Source organism: Mycteria americana, chromosome 19 (assembly GCF_035582795.1).
Source record: "Mycteria americana isolate JAX WOST 10 ecotype Jacksonville Zoo and Gardens chromosome 19, USCA_MyAme_1.0, whole genome shotgun sequence".
NCBI classification, from domain to species: Eukaryota; Metazoa; Chordata; class Aves; order Ciconiiformes; family Ciconiidae; genus Mycteria; species Mycteria americana.
The window spans coordinates 1,546,959-1,564,076 of NC_134383.1; the positions used below are offsets into that span (position 1 = coordinate 1,546,959).

General features: G+C 48.2%; 3 protein-coding genes across 6 annotated transcripts in view; 2 read left to right on the forward strand and 1 right to left on the reverse strand.

The window, feature by feature from the left end:
• Positions 1-17,118, forward strand: part of ZW10 (zw10 kinetochore protein) — a 227,747-nt gene that overhangs the window by 189,969 nt on the left and 20,660 nt on the right. The window lies entirely within an intron of this gene.
• On the reverse strand, positions 165-6,023 carry MPZL2 (myelin protein zero like 2). The gene is made up of 6 exons (XM_075521173.1): positions 5,803-6,023; positions 3,450-3,616; positions 2,926-3,136; positions 2,530-2,674; positions 1,984-2,071; positions 165-1,446 (listed from the first exon to the last, which is right to left on the reverse strand). The coding sequence occupies exons 1-5, from the start codon at positions 5,855-5,857 to the stop codon at positions 2,011-2,013; spliced, it is 639 nt and encodes a 212-aa protein (XP_075377288.1). The 5' UTR covers positions 5,858-6,023; the 3' UTR covers positions 165-1,446; positions 1,984-2,010.
• On the forward strand, positions 5,990-16,149 carry CD3E (CD3 epsilon subunit of T-cell receptor complex). 4 transcript variants are annotated; one of them, XM_075521176.1, is made up of 8 exons: positions 5,990-6,119; positions 9,583-9,692; positions 11,145-11,165; positions 11,464-11,484; positions 12,016-12,213; positions 13,009-13,161; positions 14,266-14,312; positions 14,660-16,149. In XM_075521176.1, exons 2-8 carry the CDS (start codon positions 9,644-9,646, stop codon positions 14,714-14,716), a joined length of 546 nt encoding a protein of 181 aa, XP_075377291.1. In that variant the 5' UTR covers positions 5,990-6,119; positions 9,583-9,643; the 3' UTR covers positions 14,717-16,149. The 4 variants fall into 4 exon arrangements, with proteins under 4 accessions (XP_075377291.1, XP_075377290.1, XP_075377293.1 ...); XM_075521175.1 differs by lacking the exon at positions 5,990-6,119 and adding an exon at positions 8,348-8,480; XM_075521177.1 differs by lacking the exon at positions 5,990-6,119 and adding an exon at positions 9,400-9,465.

The following is a 17,118-nucleotide window of genomic DNA, read 5'->3' on the forward strand; positions in this document are numbered from 1 at the left end:
CGGCGGCCAGCAGGGCCCCCCGGAAACGGCGGGCCGTCCGTGGCTGGGTTAGCGGCCGGCTGCGGTTTTGGTGCCCTCCAGAGCCCCGCGCTTGAGGTGCCGAGGGCGCGGCAGGACCGCGCGTCTCCCGTGTCACAGCGCTTGTAGAACACCCGCACTGCTCTCCACAAGGCGTGTTTATTTGTGACACGTGGTGGAAGACGGAAACATGCAAACAGATAATGCGGCCGGCACATTACAGGTAGAGTTATAAAGTCATAAAGATACTCTTTAAACGAACGGGCTGATGTTTTGATTTGCTGCTGGTTAAGTACCGTAACAGGTCTGCGGTTTCAATGATCTGGGGCTTCGTTTGCCTTGGAGAGATTAAGTCCGCGGAAGTACAGGGTACGTGCTAAGTGTGCGCATCAAAGGCAGGGGCGAGATGCGCTGGTGGTCGCCTGGGCCACAAACGGCACCCGGAGAAAGTGGGATATTGCTGCTGTTGTTGGAAGCCCCATGCCGTGCTAGCAGCCGCTGAATGCTGCTAGCACACCAGCCGGCAGCGGGACAGCGCACCGCCAGAGCATCGCTCGCTCAGGGCCGTCTCTCAGCTGGAACCGCAGCAGCCGCTGCCAGCCAAAGTTTCAGGGTGCCTGCAGCGGCGCGCGTAAGGCCGCTGAGCGGGGGAAAGAAGCGTCCTGCTTGGCGGCGGTGCGTTCCCGCAGAGGGAAGGGGGTAGCAGGGCTGGAGAGCCGAGGGGAAAGGAGGTCGGCGTTGGGATGTACTGGCAGAGCGGGAGTGGGAAAAGGAAGGGAGCTGCCGAAGCGCGTGGCCGCGCGCTGCGCAGCGGAAGGCAGTGTCCTCAGCTACCATAGTTACAAAGCCTACTGAAGCTCGAGAGAGCAATATGAAAAACACACCCACGGGTAAACATGATCCCTAATAAGAAACAGCATACATTCCCGAACTGTAATACTTCCCATTTAAAGTAGCAAAGAGATTTAAAGTACGTTATAGCAACTGGCTGCTCCTCCGATCCCTCACGTAGTCAGTCTTCCTTTTCATGATGTCAAAGAGGATTTTGAGGGAGGAAAAATAGGGCAACACATATGCACCTTGCGATTTTTAAGGTGCAAGAGTGCGTCTGCTCAGACGCTTTAAAAATCTCTGTTCAGTCAGCTATCTTGGCATTTTGTTCAAATCTTTTGGCATTTTTTCATCTTCAGAGCAGCTTTCTTCACATTCTGCAGGTGTGAAGATTAAGGAAAGTTCCTTGTTCATGGGGCACGTTCCTCCTGCTTGGCTTCAAGGAAGGAAATTTACAACTCATGTTCATGGCATCCTCTTTCCTTGCCAGAATTTCAGGTTGAGCAGGGATACCACACTCGCAGCATGAGGCGTCTGTAATTCAGCTTTGTTCTAACATCTGAAATTACAAGCTTTCACCATCTGCTTTAGAAGTACCTAAGAAGAAAGATTATAAGAAAAACAAAACAGATTCATTACTCAGGGTTATTGCTGAAAAAAACAATAGTAGAGGCAACTGCTGACTTCAGAAATTGAGTGGGTAAAAATTATGCTGAAATGTTTCAGCAAAGCCAGCAAATCTGGAAACAGTTTCAGTCTTCCTGTAGCAATTTTAAAACAATAAAGATTAAATGAATCAAAAAGCAGATTCAAAACTCGTGAAAGGAAATTCATTCCTTCCTCTTTATCCACAAAGCAGGCACGTCCCAGGAAGCAGCGACAACGGCTTTCCTACCAATGATCCTCAACGCTAGGGTGGAGAAATCTCTTCTACAGTTAAGAGGCAGTTCTGTCTCCACTGTCTGTTCAGTTGTCAGTCTCTCTGAAGGCTCCTCAAGAACAAAGTGTGACTGTGGTCTCAGTTGTTTCTATTTATGGCTACGATGGCCATAGAAGTGAAATACCTCAGTAAAAGTGTCTTAGAAAGTCTGCAGTAACACTGAGACATTAATCAGAGAATGTTTGAATGGATACCTGCATTGTATATATCGTCAAAGATCTCTAGTCTTCTAATGGGCTGGCTTCCTTTTCTTCTCTCATCTTCAGATTCTCCTTTTCTCTACTGTTATAAAAAAAGGGAAAAAAAAAAAGAATAAGAAAAAAAGCCCAAATCAGCATGAGACATTCTGAGCAGCAGAGTCACCTTCTGAGTTACATATAACAGGCATAACATACAAAAAGAAGTTATGTAAGATAATAAGCATGCTACATGCATGGTGACTACAGTGTCAGGTTCACGGAGGAAATAACAGTGATCATCTGCCAACTACCGCCCCAGCAGCTGGGTCCTTCTCTGAGTGAGGAGCCACTGGGAAGGGCAAGAGCAAAATGAGAACTCCAAGCTTGTTCATCCTGGGGCTCTGTTCTGACTGCAAGTAAGCAGCCAATTATTGCTAATTGTGCTGGCAGTTTTGCATTGTAGACGCTTAGTGTAGGGTCCAAGCCAATGATTCAGAATAGCTACGAAGATATATTTGACAAGCTTTCCCAGAAGCCTTTCTCTCTCCACTCTGTCCTTACAGTTCAGCGTCTGCCACCTCGATGCTCTTCTCTTGCGCTTTCTTCTGATGGTGTCGACAGATAATCACAGCTGTCACCACAATGATCATCAGAACACAAGCAGACCCAATGGCCACTGCCAGGAAGTGGATTTCTGAGAAATGCACTGCATGGAGAGAAACAGATAAATGAACAGGAGAGACACACAGAGAGCTCTTGGTATGGGGCTGGGAACCTGTATCCATGAATATAACCTTTCCTCAGGCTCCTTTTTTCCTTGTATCCATTAACTACCCTCATGCTTTCTCTTTATAATCCCTTTTCTTCCGTCTATTTTCCCAAATGTGGAGGAAGACCTGCCAATGCTTCGCACTGGCTAAATTCACGTGACCTCTGGTGGGGTTCTTGGCCTCTCACCTTTCTGCACAACTCTGAGTCGCACTTCACCAATTGTGCCATCAACATCTGGTGGGTTCTTCACCTGGCAGGTGAATGTCCCGTTGTCAGTGGGCTGCAAATTCCAGACAACGATGGAAACATCATTACGCTCAATATTCCCATCCCAGGTGATTCGCTCTTTAAACCGTCCAGCAGACAGCTTGTAGGGCTCCTTCAGGTAATAAAATACCTACAAGAAAGAGAGGAAGCTGTCATTCCTACGCACTGTACAGTCTTTGTGGTAGAAGCAGCACGTGAAAGTGGAGTGGCACCGGCTGAGGCACGTGGCCTAAGCTGAGGAGAGCTGTGTTGGCCCAGTCGCTCTCAGATGAACTCCGAGGCCATTTCAAAAGCTAGTTAGTGCCTTGTGCGTTTCAGCTGTGCTTGCCCATACCCACACCTGGGATTTTTGCAGTCACTGGGCTTATCCAGTGCTGGGCCTTGGGACCGCTTTGTTTGGGCAAGTGTGCGCCAATGAAATGGAGCACAAAGCTCTCACTTACCGGCTCATGAGAGCTCAGGTCCTCGGGCTGGAAGTTCCAGGTCACTGACAGGTGCTGGCTAATAGGGCTGCTGCTGGAAAAGGTGCATTTTAACCGCAGGTTAGTGCCGTTCACAGCATCCACCTCCTTGGAAGTGTGAACTTCCACAGCTGCCGCAGGCCACAGTGCTGCAGGGAAAACAGCGGGGGTTAGAGCTGGAGAAAACTACTGTCTAGGAGGAAGCTCATCACCTGTCCTTATCTCCATATGCAGGAGCCCGCCTTATCTATCCGTGTCAATGTTTAACCTGACGGTCACAAACACACAGATGTAATTACTGAGGGAGGTGATCCTGCGTATGCGGAATCCGAGAGATCCCCTGTGCTTCATGGATTTTGTCAGCTGATGTGCAGGCTGCACAGCGCTGGTTTCAAGGGAGTTTGCACTCATCTGAACTGCTGGTACAGTGCTTTCTTTGTAGTTTTGTGGCTGCACAGTTAAACACTTACAGATCTGATAACTGGTTGAGAAAGGACCACTGAGAAGGACTTGCCTATAGGGACAATAGACTTTGTTTTGGGGGGAAATGCCTCTCTTCAGGCATGAGCAAACTTGACGCTGAGGAGGTGCAATGCTGTTGTAAATGCCACCCCTCCTTAAATATACGCTTGCTCCTGACTGGCACTAAAGATACCGTATAACTCTTCACGTGCTTGTTCTGGTCACATTTTCACAAGTGATTACACTCCCTGCACTCAATTCCCCAAGAAGATTTCTTCAGAAAAGCAGTCCTGCCCTTTCAAGTAGGACTGCTGAGCCCCAATAAACAATGGCGATTTCCCATGCTAGAACTTTCCTTTATACAGTTTGTATTATCAGCCTCAGTGTCATGTACGCCATGGCAAAAAGCGCTCTTATTGATGTAAGAAGTGTCTGTCAGAAGGTTAACATGGGCTATTATGGCTGGACAACTATAGTCAAATATAGTCAGGCTGAGGAACTCTACAGGAAATCGTCAAGGTAAATCTGTAAGCATTGGTTTGTCAAAGAAACATCCTCTGTTAACCAAACCACCACAGCTGCCACTTTAAAAGTAAGTTGGCATCGCTAACTCAAAGCTACCCTGAAAGAGAGACAATCAGCAAGAGAGAGACAAGAGAGAGACAAGCATCAAGACACAGAAGAAGAAAAATGAAAAATAGGAACACCAAAGGGTTGCTGGTGAAGATGCCTCTCACGCCTGAGCCCCAGTTGTCCTCTGGCTTGCCCTGCCATTCCAGACAGAGTTCAATCGCTCTGGCGGATCGGTGCTACCAAAACGGCGCTGCTGCAAGTTCTCACCTTTTTCCCCTCAATCACCGTGTTGCTTGCCCGACTGCTTTAGCTCGCTGAGTTAGTGGGTTAGTTTCCGCAAAACAGCAGTGCTGAGCTAAAAATCTTGCTGCTGCTGCTGCAAGGGACAGTCCTCCCTGTTCCTGATCATGTGCTCCCATTAGAGTCCTTTTCCTCACTGGTCAAACTATCCCCGCAGAAAAAGAAAATATTAATAATTTCCTGTCTCTTTAGGAAGACAAGTTAACTCACCCCAGTGTGATTCAAGCAAAAAAAAGCTTATCTGGGGTTGTAAAATACGTCTTCATAACAAAGACAATCAATACATTTCCTGTATCTGAAAACAATTTATAACCAAAGACTTCCTTGCCAAATAATTTCTTTTCTCAAAGGAGAAAATATTTGAAATGCCCAAACATTGAAGGTGTTCACATTTGAAAAACTTCATTGGCAGAGATCATGTTTCTCATCCAAAGATTCTGTGTCAGATCTTTTAATTTTAAACGTCTTTAAAAGAACAACTGTGGGAAATAAGTGCAAAATACTTTTTTCAAGGCAGATTACTGAGCATATCCGTGTGCTGACGCATTTGGGAAAGCAAGACATGGTGTTCTTAGATTCCACCTATATTGATATAAACCACTGAAAATTCAAGCAAGTTTATTGTCGGTCTGGAATCGTTGCTGTGTAAAGGATCTAAACCCAGTGCTGCTTAACAATCTCTGATTGTCTAGTAACAAAGCTAAAAAAACATCTAGGAGTAAAGTCCAGATTCCTGGCAGGAGCAGAAAAGATGTGTAACCAGAGCTCAGAATGAGATTAGTGTTCTTCTGCTTGAACACACCTAAACCTGTTTGTCAAAGAAACTCAATCACTTCGTGTCACTTCCAGTGAACCCCAGACCGAAAGAATCGCAGCGATCATCCACAACAAGTATCTGAGACTCCTATAAAGTCACTGCCTTAATGAGGACGATAATTAAGGGATCAGAAGAGGAAAGTCAAGATGGCAACTGAGGCCAGACTGTACCAGGTTTCCTTACCTCGGAGCTGTACCCCAAGGAAGAGCACAGCACCCAGCCAGCCGGGGCCATCCATCAGGAAGATAAATCCAACCTCCACGGGTTAAGCAGTGCCGGAAGGAGAAATTCGTTTCAGGTTCTCGATAACCGGATGAAAGATGAGTTTCTTAAAGCCTTCCCGGCGCAGTAGAGCAAATTCCTTTCTCTCCGCTTGGCCTGCGAGGCAATGCGAGTGCTCCGTCCTGCTTGAGTCAGAGAGCACTCCCTGCCCTTGCACTGAAAGGCAAGGTGCGGCCAGCACAGCTCACTTCTGTGCGTAAAACAGGGAGATTTTGAAGGTAAGATTAATTTCTTCTGCCTCCCATATTCCTTTGCTCTTTTGTGTTGCAATCATCCCTCCTCCCAGCTTCCACTTGAAACCACTCCCCTCTCGTGGGAGGTAATTTTGCTCCTAAAAGAAAATTTGCCTGAAGGTCTTTATAGATAGCCTGAAGGAATGAGGGCCATTTGTTTGGCAAAAACCTGCAAACAATCCAAAAAAAGCAACCCAAAACAGACAGTCTGTGGTAGCAGTGTGGGCACACGTCCAGAGGATGGAAATGTGCTACTGAAACACAGGTACCTACAGTAAAGTGAAGTGATCTTACAATGTTACTTGGTTGCAGCCATCCCGCAGAAGAACTGGAGGCTGCATTAACGGGTGCTTGTGAACTTCTCGGAAAAGTCAAAAGGCAATTACACTGGACATCAGTCCAGCCCGGTGGTAGTCCAGGCCCAGCTGGGGAAACCCCACTGTGCTTAACAAGCAGCGCAAGGTACTAGAGGAACTCGGTGCGACACAAAATATTTTCCCGGTGGCACCTGGCAGTTGTGAGAGCATGAAACTGAGTTGTGCAGTGTGCTGGCAAAATAAGGATGTTTGCATTCGAAGACCATAAATCACTTTAACAGCAGAACCTGCTGCTGGCTGTGGCTGTGTTTGTGTCTGGTCCATGGTCTGGTTCCAAGAAGTCATCCCAGGTTATAAGATTCCGTTGTGACTGATGCTAATTTTCCTTGCAGTGGTGCCAAGGCAGGGACGGGGAGGATGCCCTAACCTCTGGGTGTTTTGAAGGGCTCCCTCCGGCTCAGAGCTAAGGAGCAGAGCGAGGGCACTCTTGCTGTGCGGCAGTGTGGGCTCCGACTGGGATGTTTTGGATTACCTGGGACACACTGAGAGGATGTCAGAACTGGCCAGAGCAAGGTTTTGGTGGAAAGAGGACAGCAGAAGGACTCTCAGACTTCCTGCTAATGAGCGGCCATGTGGACATCTCCCATTTGCTGTTGTAACATCCTTGCAGCAATTTCTGAGGAGAATACTGAATTTATTGTTAACTCTTAAACTTCAAGTTACAAATTTGGCACTGTAAAAAAGCACTGAGGACATCAGTATAATGGATTGTCCACAGAACAGCACAGAGAATCTTGTCTCTGCTAACGTGTGTCTGCTAATAGCTCTGCGATACCAGATATCTCTATTTTCATGGGAATAATTTGGGCCTATGTTAACCTTTCATCGCTGCATCTCCCCAGATTTCCACTCAGTTACTATTCCAAAACATCATCTCCATTTCTTTCATTGCCACCATAAATATTTACTAGGCTGGGGTTTTTTGTTTGTTTGCTTTGCAAGCAGAGGATACTTTTGCCTTTTCAGATTTTGTTTTAAGTATCTGTAAGGCAGTGCTCAGCAGTCAATTTGCTGCCACCGCCTACGATTGTCTTTCTGCACAGCGGCAACTTCATACCCTCGGACAGCCGGCGCAGGTTCCAGTAGGAGAAGTGTATTTCTTGCTGTAACTGCCCTTTGGCCACTCTGGCCACGTAGCAACACCACCGGCTCTCACTTAAGACCACATTTGTGTAACGCACAGGACTGGGAAGAGGGTCTGTTCCGATCTTTACTTGCAGACTTGTACCAGCCTTCAACATCTTGTTTCAAAACGTGCTGACTCTAACTGTTAAGAGAAGACCGTGTCCCTGGCACCCTTTCCAGTAACATAAATTCTCTCATTTTTCATTTTGAAACAGAAATAAGTAAAAGAAAGATCTGACAGCTAAAGAGAGCACCTCAATAAACGAAATAAGGGCCCCCAACATTGTCATTAGCCGTGTCATTAAATGGTGCGCTCTTGGGAAGGAGGAAGAAGCCAGTTCCATCCTTCCAGGCATCTGGAAAGGAGTCCCTTGAGATGCGTGTGGCGGGCGCAGAAACGCAGAGCGCCCTTGTGGAAGGAGGGAGCCTTGGGGGGCTTTGCAACGTCTGCTTCGGACACGGCCCTCAGATCCCCGCTATTGCCACAGCGATACCGGCGGCTCTGCCACCTCCCTAGGCTTCAAGCAGAGGGAAACGGAAAGACAGGGTGTTCCCACTCCGTCCATGCCAGCATCCCTGCTGGAAGCGAAGCTTGGAAAGGCCCCTGCCGCGGTCCCCCGGAGGCGCGGAGGTCTTTGCCTGCCTCAAGCACAAGTCTGGAAAGAGGACCGTCCCTTCCTGCGGGGCTTCCCGCGGCTGGCCGCAGAGCCGCCGTGAGAGCAGGGCGCGCTGCAAGGGGCAGGAGCCCCCTCTAGCGGAGCCCGGCCACTTCCACTCGGTTAGCAAACCCACGGGAAGTCCCTGCATGGAGGACTTCTCAGAAGGGACGGGGCAAAGCCTCCAGGTGAGCCAGTGGCAGAGGTGTCTCAGCCCAGGGTCTGGACTCCTCCCGGCTGCGCGTGGAAGATGTCCCAGGCTTTCGGGAAGGGCTTGCTGCACCATGGTCCCTTCTGCTTTTGGCAGCTTGTGAGACAGAGGCTTTCTCCAGCCTTAGCCTTCCCCCTAGCATTAACCTTTTGTGAGGGCTGCTAGACTGGTAAGTAGACAGACATAGATGTGATTTAAAGAAATAAAGCTGATTTTATTGTAGGTGCAATTCGTAACACGAGTACGAATGCTGCATGAAAGCGTAGAATTGCTTTTGCAGTCTCATACGGAAACTGAAGAGAAACGGCACGTTCCCTCCTAACGGGAGAGCAGGTCATCATCAAGTATCTGTCGGGAGCAGAGCATTAGCTTCAGGTCAGAGGCTTGCAGCAGGGGCTGCTGCACTTAGCCACCGCTTTCGCTGCGCTCCTCGCTGTCAGTATGTGCGCAGAGGGGGGTCTGGATGAGGAGCTGGCAAACACCGCTCTTGAAGAGGCAGCAGGAATAAATGGGTTGTGTTAGAGCAAAATAACAAAAGTAGAGTCCAGACTCCGTCAGCAGTGACTAAAGCCCCCGGGTTTTACAGCCTGGCGCTTTCAGGCTCATTTCTGCTGGCCGTACAGTGTCTCTAGGTGCTGAGCTGCTTGTAGCATTTCTGGTTCCTTTGTTTATTCCCTCCTATGTTAAGTTGCTTGCAGTTGTTCGAACTTCAGAAACACTGGCTTTGAAAAGTTGTTAGGAAGGTCCTGATGGCAAATCTAACCCAGGCTCCCTTATCTCTCCTGCTGCTCCTAGGGCAGTTACAACAGGTCTCTCGAGACTTGAACTGGGCTGGTGCAGCGCAGCCACCCCTTGCTGTCAGTGACGTTCCATGAAGACGTTTTGAGCCTCCACACTTCCTGACATGGGCTTATTTTATCATACGTGTCTGTCTTGGCTGCTTGCAGGTTTTACTGGAAACAGTGAGTCTCCCCAGCACTGCTCAGTTCATTGCCGTACACAATTCTGGGAAAAAATCTTGGGCCTCTTTCTTGTAAGTGAGACCTTGAAAAGCCAATGTGTTCTTTCTTCCCTCGCAGCCAGCCTCAGTGATGCCAATCTAATGTGGTAGAGAAGAGCAAGAGAAGGAGGAACACAAGGATGAGGTTGGAGCGGTCCTTGCCTCTCCTGGGACTCCTGCTGTGTGTGGGTGAGTACAGCTGGCCAGAAGCCCACAGGGACCAGAAGGGTGGCTGCCCAGGGGCTGCAGAGGAGAAAGCATAGGCACGTGTGACTGGTTTGGCAAAGTACCCGCAGCCACATCTTCTGCAACTGGCATGTGCAGTGCCTATGGAGCTGCTGCTTCATAGAGTGAGCCTTCCCCTCAGAGTGCAGGTTGCCGGGACAGAGAAACGGGAATCCAACCCTCTCAGGCTAGAGAAAAGAACCTAAGGTCCCTAGTGAATTTTTGCTTACTAGCTGATTCACTAAGAGACCTGATCTCCAAACTTCATGCAGCAGGGTTGGAGCTTGATGGACTGCTTTCTGCAGCAGTGTGAACTATAAGGTTCTGTGGTTTTATTTTTCTTTTTATGCTTTATTCATGCACTTTTCTTAAACCATTTTGTGATCATGGGTAAATAACGTCAGGTTCACTGTGATATCATGGGAGTGGTGGCAATTTCCATGTTACCAGTTTGGACTGACCAGCATTTAGAAAGCTGGTTTAGGATGAAGTGCAGAGTATCTGTAAAGACTATAAAGAAGCTGGTAACTATGAGAAATAAGTTTGAAAGATAATTAAAAGACACTACAATAAGACTACAGCTACTCTACCAATGCGCTGCAAATACCAACTGCTATTCTTTGAGAAGATTGAAAACATTCAGTTTAGCAATGGCCTGTTCTTTTTTCAAATTTAAATTCGTCTTATACAAAGAAAAAAGCATCAGATCACCTCTCCAGCCAAGTCCTATGCCTGTGGAATTTCAAATCTACAATTTTGTTACAGTAACTCCTATTGTAAAGCAAGCATTACCTGGGTTGAGACAACAGCGCTGAACACACGAATACAGGTCACTCCTTTATTTACTTACATTACTTTCTATCGACAAATGTCTTCTTTAAAGCAAATGACAGGTCTGATTCAGACCTCCTAAAAACTGTTTTGAAAATACTCCAGCTCCAGCGACTTCAATGGAGCTACTTGTTTCCTACCAAGAGAGAAAAATCATATAGATAAACTGCTTTACAGCATTACATCAAGTGTCAGGGTCCAATCCTCCAGTGAGTGCACTCTTGCAGAGGACAGTGGTTCTTACTGCAGAAACCAGGCATGATTTTCCAGCAGTCTTTGGTCCATGATAATAAAGCAAAATTGTTGGGTGACAGCTTGCAATAACCCTTTTTCTAAACTGGGTCAGAAAATCATTCAAATTTCCATTCTGCGTTAGTCCGTGTTAAAAATGGCTTCCGAAGGAAAAGACTTCATTTCAAAACAACATCCTGTCTCAGCTAACAGAATGCTTCTAATGCCTTTAGCGCAAATACAGGAGTATAAACATCTCTTCCAAGCAGCTGGGTTCAGAAAGGTTTCCTTGAAGTAGGAAAGGTGTACGATATCAATAGCTAAATTACTTAACATTTATTCTTTCTTTTGTAGTTGGCACCGCAGCTCAGCAGGGTAAGTGTATTTTACCAGCATTCTTAACTATTTAGTATGATAAAAAGACCAACTATGCCTCACACGTGAGGACTAAAAATCAAATAGAAATATTTGAATTTTACAAATATTGTGGGATAGGAAAAGTTCCCTATTCATTAATTATTACTGATCTCACTGATTTGAAAAATTGGCTGTCATGAATTGTCCCTAATTATTGCTAGTGATCCCCAGGCAGGGTTGGGCATTTTCCAACAGCAACAAGCAGTAAGGTAATAGCGGGCTGATTTGTTAACACCTATTATTCTCTCCTTTGCAGATGAAACTGAAGCACAGGAGGGTAAGTGTATTTTACCAGCATTCTTAACTATTTAGCATGACATAAAGACTGCAGATGCCTCACAGGTGAGGACTAAAAGGCAGATAGAAATATTTGAGTTCAAGCAGTATTTTAGGAGGAAAAAAAGTCCTGTTCGTTAGTTGCTACTGTCATCACCGATCAAAAAAATCAGCTATAACGAGTTTCCCCTAATTATTGTTAGTGGTCTCCAAGCAGGGTTGGCCATTTGCAGAGACCAGCAAGTATATGGATAAACAGAACGATGAATGGCAGGTGGCCCGGCTCTCTGACATGAAGTTGAACACTCTGTGATGGTATTTTGATACTATTTAGTGTCGCAAAGAATCAGTGTAAAAGGCTAAAGGAAAACATGCATGCAGAAGACACGTACACAGGGAATTTACATTACGCCATGAAAGCAAAGATTCTGCAGAGCAAACTGTCGTGGGGATCAAGGGTGGGCAGGGAAGCCTGCTCAGAAGCTGTTCATAACACTGGTTTCCCTTCTCGTTGGCCCACCTGCCAATAAAGAATTCCTGGTGGAGATTTCTGGAACCACGGTGACAATCACATGTCCCTTGACTGAAAGCAACATAGTCTGGGAGTTAACTGGGACAAAACCAGACAGCAGTGAGAGGAAGTACGTTATAGAGAATCACGACAGCTCTCCTGTCAACGTGAGTTGTTCGTCAGGTGGTAAGAAGCGTGAAATGTACCTGAATGCCAGAGGTGAGTGAAAAAGCACTCCGTCTACAGGCTAAAGATAAAGTCTACATTTCAGTGACAGATACTAGGAGCTGAGACCTGATTCTTAGTGCTGCTGGGCTGGGTGAATGCGATTCTGCCAAGGCCCTTCCTGCTCTGTGTGGGCAGTAGAAGAGTCCAAGAGCACATTTTTGGCAAAAGGAATCTCCCTGCTCTCTACGCCCTTCCCTTCCGCTGCCCTCAAGCTGGTTGCATGTCAATGGTTCCCACATATACAGCGCAGGATCTTTGTTTCTACAGTTTCTGCCATGCTACAAGGCAAGAGTAAAGTCTGTCAGAAAGGCCAGAGGCATTTCTTATCTTGCAGAGTGAAAACCTCCCACCTGGAGCACACAGCCCGGTTTCTGTGACCCATCAGCCAGGGCGAGTTTACCTCCACCCGGACAGAGTGATTTAAGCCTCTGAGCCATTTGAAATTTGGGCAGCTGCTCTGCATTCAGGACTTAGAGTCCAGCATAGGCAGAGGGGGGCAATGGTCTAGGAGATGTTTTGCCTCCTCCGGTCAGGCCACATGCAAACGGCAGAGGGTAGCGAAGGAGGCCGCACACACCAGCCCCCGGTCCGTGTCTGTTTGCAGGCCGAACTGGCAGGGCGGACAGAATGGCCTGTGCTGTCCCCCGTCCCTTCTGTTTGCTCTTTTCTCCTTCCCACCCAGAGCTGTATCTTTTCTGCTAGCGCTAAGCAGATGAGTGAGGCCTGGACTTTCCTTGCTGGAAAGGAAGGGTGCCCGTCTCTGAGCTCCTTCGTCTCTCCTGGCAGTGTGCGCAAACTGTGAGGAGCTGGATGCCTTGGCAGTGACAGGGATCATCACTGCGGATCTTCTGATCACCTTCGGGGTGCTGATTCTGGTCTATTACTTCAGCAAAGACAGGAAGGGGAAAGCGAGCGCTAGTGCTGGCAGTCGGCCACGAGGTAAGAGCCATTTCAGTTGTCTCCGCTCTCCATGATGTGCGCTAAGCACTAAATTAAGCGCTTGCCCCTGCCGCGTGAACGGAGCCTCCTCTGTTCCCCCAAGCCTCCAAGACCTTACCAAACGCCACTCCTGCTTGCCACATCTGTTGCTCCGGGCTGCCTTCTTGTATGGGATGGGTGCGGCTGCCGTGTTGTCTCAAAGGCTTCCTGCCCATAGGAGACCATTTCACAGGCTGCTGTGCAGCAGCGTTGAGTCTGTGCTGAAACAAACACTGTACGGCGGACGGTCAGCTTGCAAGTGTAGTCGCAGCCCCAGCCTGGCCCTGGCCTACTCAGCTGCTGTCTCAGGCAATCAAAGACCAAGAATCAGGCCTGCACACAGAACATGTGATTAGAAATCGTGGTGTTATTAAAACTACAAATTTGAATTCCTGGCTTCTGAGGCCATGGTTTGGAGACCCACTGGGTCCAGCAGTGGGGCTCATGGGTTATAAATGCCAGGGTAAAGTGATGCAGGGTGGTGACCTCACGATGCTGGTTGAGATTTGTTCAAGAAGTGTTGATGGTGACGTTGGTACCGGGAGACTGCCTGGCAGACAAGTGCCATGGGTGCTCGCCAGCCAGGCTTTGTGCAGATTAGGCATTGCCACTTTTCCCCTAGCCTCCACAAAGCTGATATAAATCTTTCAGCAGGTCTGAATTCCCTGTTGTGTGCTTACTGTGCATGTTGTGTGCTGGGTTCAACAGAAATGCGATGATGTGCTCATGCCTGCGCAGCCTGCTGAGGCAGAGGAGTATAGATCTGGTATGCATATTGTGGAGCTGTAGCCTGGGCCTGTGCTTACGGGGCCTTCTTGTTTTCAAGTATTTCTTCACAGCCAGGAAAGCTAGAAATCTACCCTCTCTAAAAGAAAGCTAGTTTCTTCCAAAATGATCATAAAGCCTCCTGCCTGCAGCAGTTGGGTCTTTAAAAGCTCTAAGCTCATAATAAAGCCATGCAAGTTGACCCATGGTATGCATGACCCTGGGCTCATCTCCGTGAAAGTCCCTCGTGCTGTTATATGAATCATCACCAACGATGACCTCTCTTTGCCTCCGTTGCAGGTCAGAAGATGCAGCGTCCTCCCCCTGTTCCAAACCCAGACTATGAGGTATGGAGAACCTGCATTTTTTCCATCTCTCTGCTGGTTGGGGAGGGATAGCCAGAGCTGGGAATCTGTAGCAGTATCCTTTTTCCTCCTTTGAAGAAGCATCCAGTCAACCTCCAAGCGTTCCTGGGAGCAGAGGAAAAAGGTGGTGAGGGGGGAGCCCCGTCTCATGGGGCTGACACAGGGGGTCGGGAGCAGAACTGCAGCTTCTCGTGCACGCTACCAGAGCAGCACTACACCTGCTCTCTCTGTTGTAGTTTTCTCCACGTATTGTGTGGACCAAGACCCTGGCGTTGTTTGAGGGTGTGTTAATAAGGATTCCCAAATTAACATCTCTCCTGTTCCCACAGCCCATCCGGAAAGGCCAGCGAGAAGTGTACGCAGGCCTGGAATCCAGGGGCTTCTGAAATTCCCATGGATGACAGGCTGGAAAACAGCGGCAGAGGGGCTAAGCACATCTGCCCAGCTTGGTACCGGTTCTCTGCAGGCCTGCTGAGGCCCAGGCGTTTTGGGGTAAGCCAGGCGGCTGCACAGGACAGGCACCCTGCCGCCATCCGCTGTCCCACCCTGATGTGTTCCTTCAGCCTTCGGTTTGACGTTAGGGAAAAGAATCAAACGAGCACATTGGCAAGAGACGTTTTCCTTCTCATTAAAGGACTGCAGCCTCACTTGTGGTTCCTGGCCTCCTTTTCCCTCACACTTCTCTCTCTCTCTGCTCCAGTTGCATGCTCTGGTTTTCCCTCCCATTTAATTTCCACCCTGAGTGCCTCCACTTGCTCCCCATGCCTCCCTGGGTAGCTAGTGGGCAAAGAGTGGGTCCTTCTCAGAGTGCCTGGCTTCTGACCTTGTCCTGCTCTCATGCTCATAGCTTATCTTAGTTTTGCTGCCCAGGACTGTAACAAAAGGAACAGAGGCAGTCCGTATATTAAAAACAAAATGGTACATTTTCATAGAAAAGCCAGTGCTTTGAATGAAACTATTTCAGTCAAAAAGAACAGTTTTCCTTTAAAAAAATGAGAAGCACTTCTACCAGTACATGCAGACCGACCTGTCCATCCCCCAGCCCTTCTTCTGTAGGAAATGAGGGGGGCTGAGTACCACTTTGCATCCAGTGACCTTTATGTTTCAGACCTTCAACAGAACATCCTCATAGGGTCACATGGGGATTTGGTGCCTTCCCAAGCCATCTGAAAGCCTCCTATTGGGAAATTTAAGTGCTTGGCTGAGTGTTAGAGCTTTGTTACTATTAAATAGTGGGGCTCTTCGATATTTCAGCTAAGATTTGAACCCCCACTTAGCAATGAGTATCAGCTTTGCAGCCTGACTGAGACAGCACAAATTTTCATGTTTCCCAGATTGGAACTGAGACCCTTTGGCTCAGCCCCAGGACTAGCACTCTGCTCTGAAACAGCTTGTTCACTGGAATTGAAATGCATGCATTGGGGCCACAGAGATAAAGCCCAGGGCCTACAAAATCCAAGAGAGCATCAAACCCTTTTGCTAGGCCGTCCTCATCCCAGAGACTTCATGGACTGCATTTGTACTGATATTCTATAGTGTAGTCTAGGATAAACACATTTCGTCGAGTATGTTGTACCCTATGGGGTGTACAAGTACATTTGCTGGCCAAGTTTAATTTTCCAGAACTATTGCTCTTTGAGATTCTTGTGATGTCCTTTGTTGCTGCCCTTTCTCTCCCCATTTCAGCTCTGTAACTTGAGTTCTGCCCGGGTTCTGTTAGAAAGATGGTGGGCTTCTTTGCCGTTGGTAAAGATCCGTTTTAACTTTTTTATATACATTTAAAAATTGTAATATGTTAATAAAATGGGAGACAGCACCCCCAGGGTATGCACTGGAAAAGATTTCCCCTGTGTTTTTGTCTCTGTTAAAGAAAAACAGTTTTTGTTAAGGGGAGTTCCCAGGTCAGGAGTAGTCCAAGACAGTGAGAGCTTCTGTGGGTCTGTGTTGACTCACCTCGCAGCAGCCTACGAGGGGTTTGGGAGCAGACTGTGCCAGGATGGGGGGGACACCTACACGTACAAAAATGCACTGCCGTGCCTAGGAGAGCGGGGCCTGAGAGCAGGGCAGGGGCCAACAGGAGCTGGGGAGTGGGTCTGGGGCTGCTGTCTGGGGACAAGTGACATAGCTGAGGTCCCACGCGCTCAACATACAGATTTTAAGTCTGCCTGATTTTAAAAGCTGTGGTTTCCAAAGCAGCAGCAATGGGGCAGGTAGTAAGGTAAGGAGAAGGGCCCAAGAGATGCTGTGATGCCTGGGAATGTTTCTGGTCTAACACTGGCTGAGCGAGCCACATTTCTGTTGCTCTGCAGAGCAACAGCTCCGAAGAAAGGAAACAGCAGCAGTGATGGGGGCTGCGGGTGGTTTAACCCTTCAGTTTCAGCATGGGGAGATGAACACCCAGCAAGTTTCATGCTTCGGATTGCTGTGCTTACCCTGCAGGATGTGGTTTTAAAGGCAGCACAGCTGGGTTTACCATACAAGGCGCTGAACATCTAGGAGGGAGATTGCAAGATACAGAGAGCACTCACTCCCGGCAGCTCTAAAACCACTCTGGGCCACGTTCTCAGCTTCTGCAAAACATCACTGCTCCAGGGACGCTTGCTCGGCCCAGCCATACAGCCTATTGCCACGAATGGCATGTGAGAAGCTCCGACCACTCTGGGTGTACAAGGTTTAAACTTTGCTTCAAGCTACACCCCGGTGCTTCTGCCACCATTTCTAGGGCTGCATGTTTGCCTCGCGTTTGCCCCAACCGGTGCCATCCCACGCTCTCCTTATCTCAGGGGGA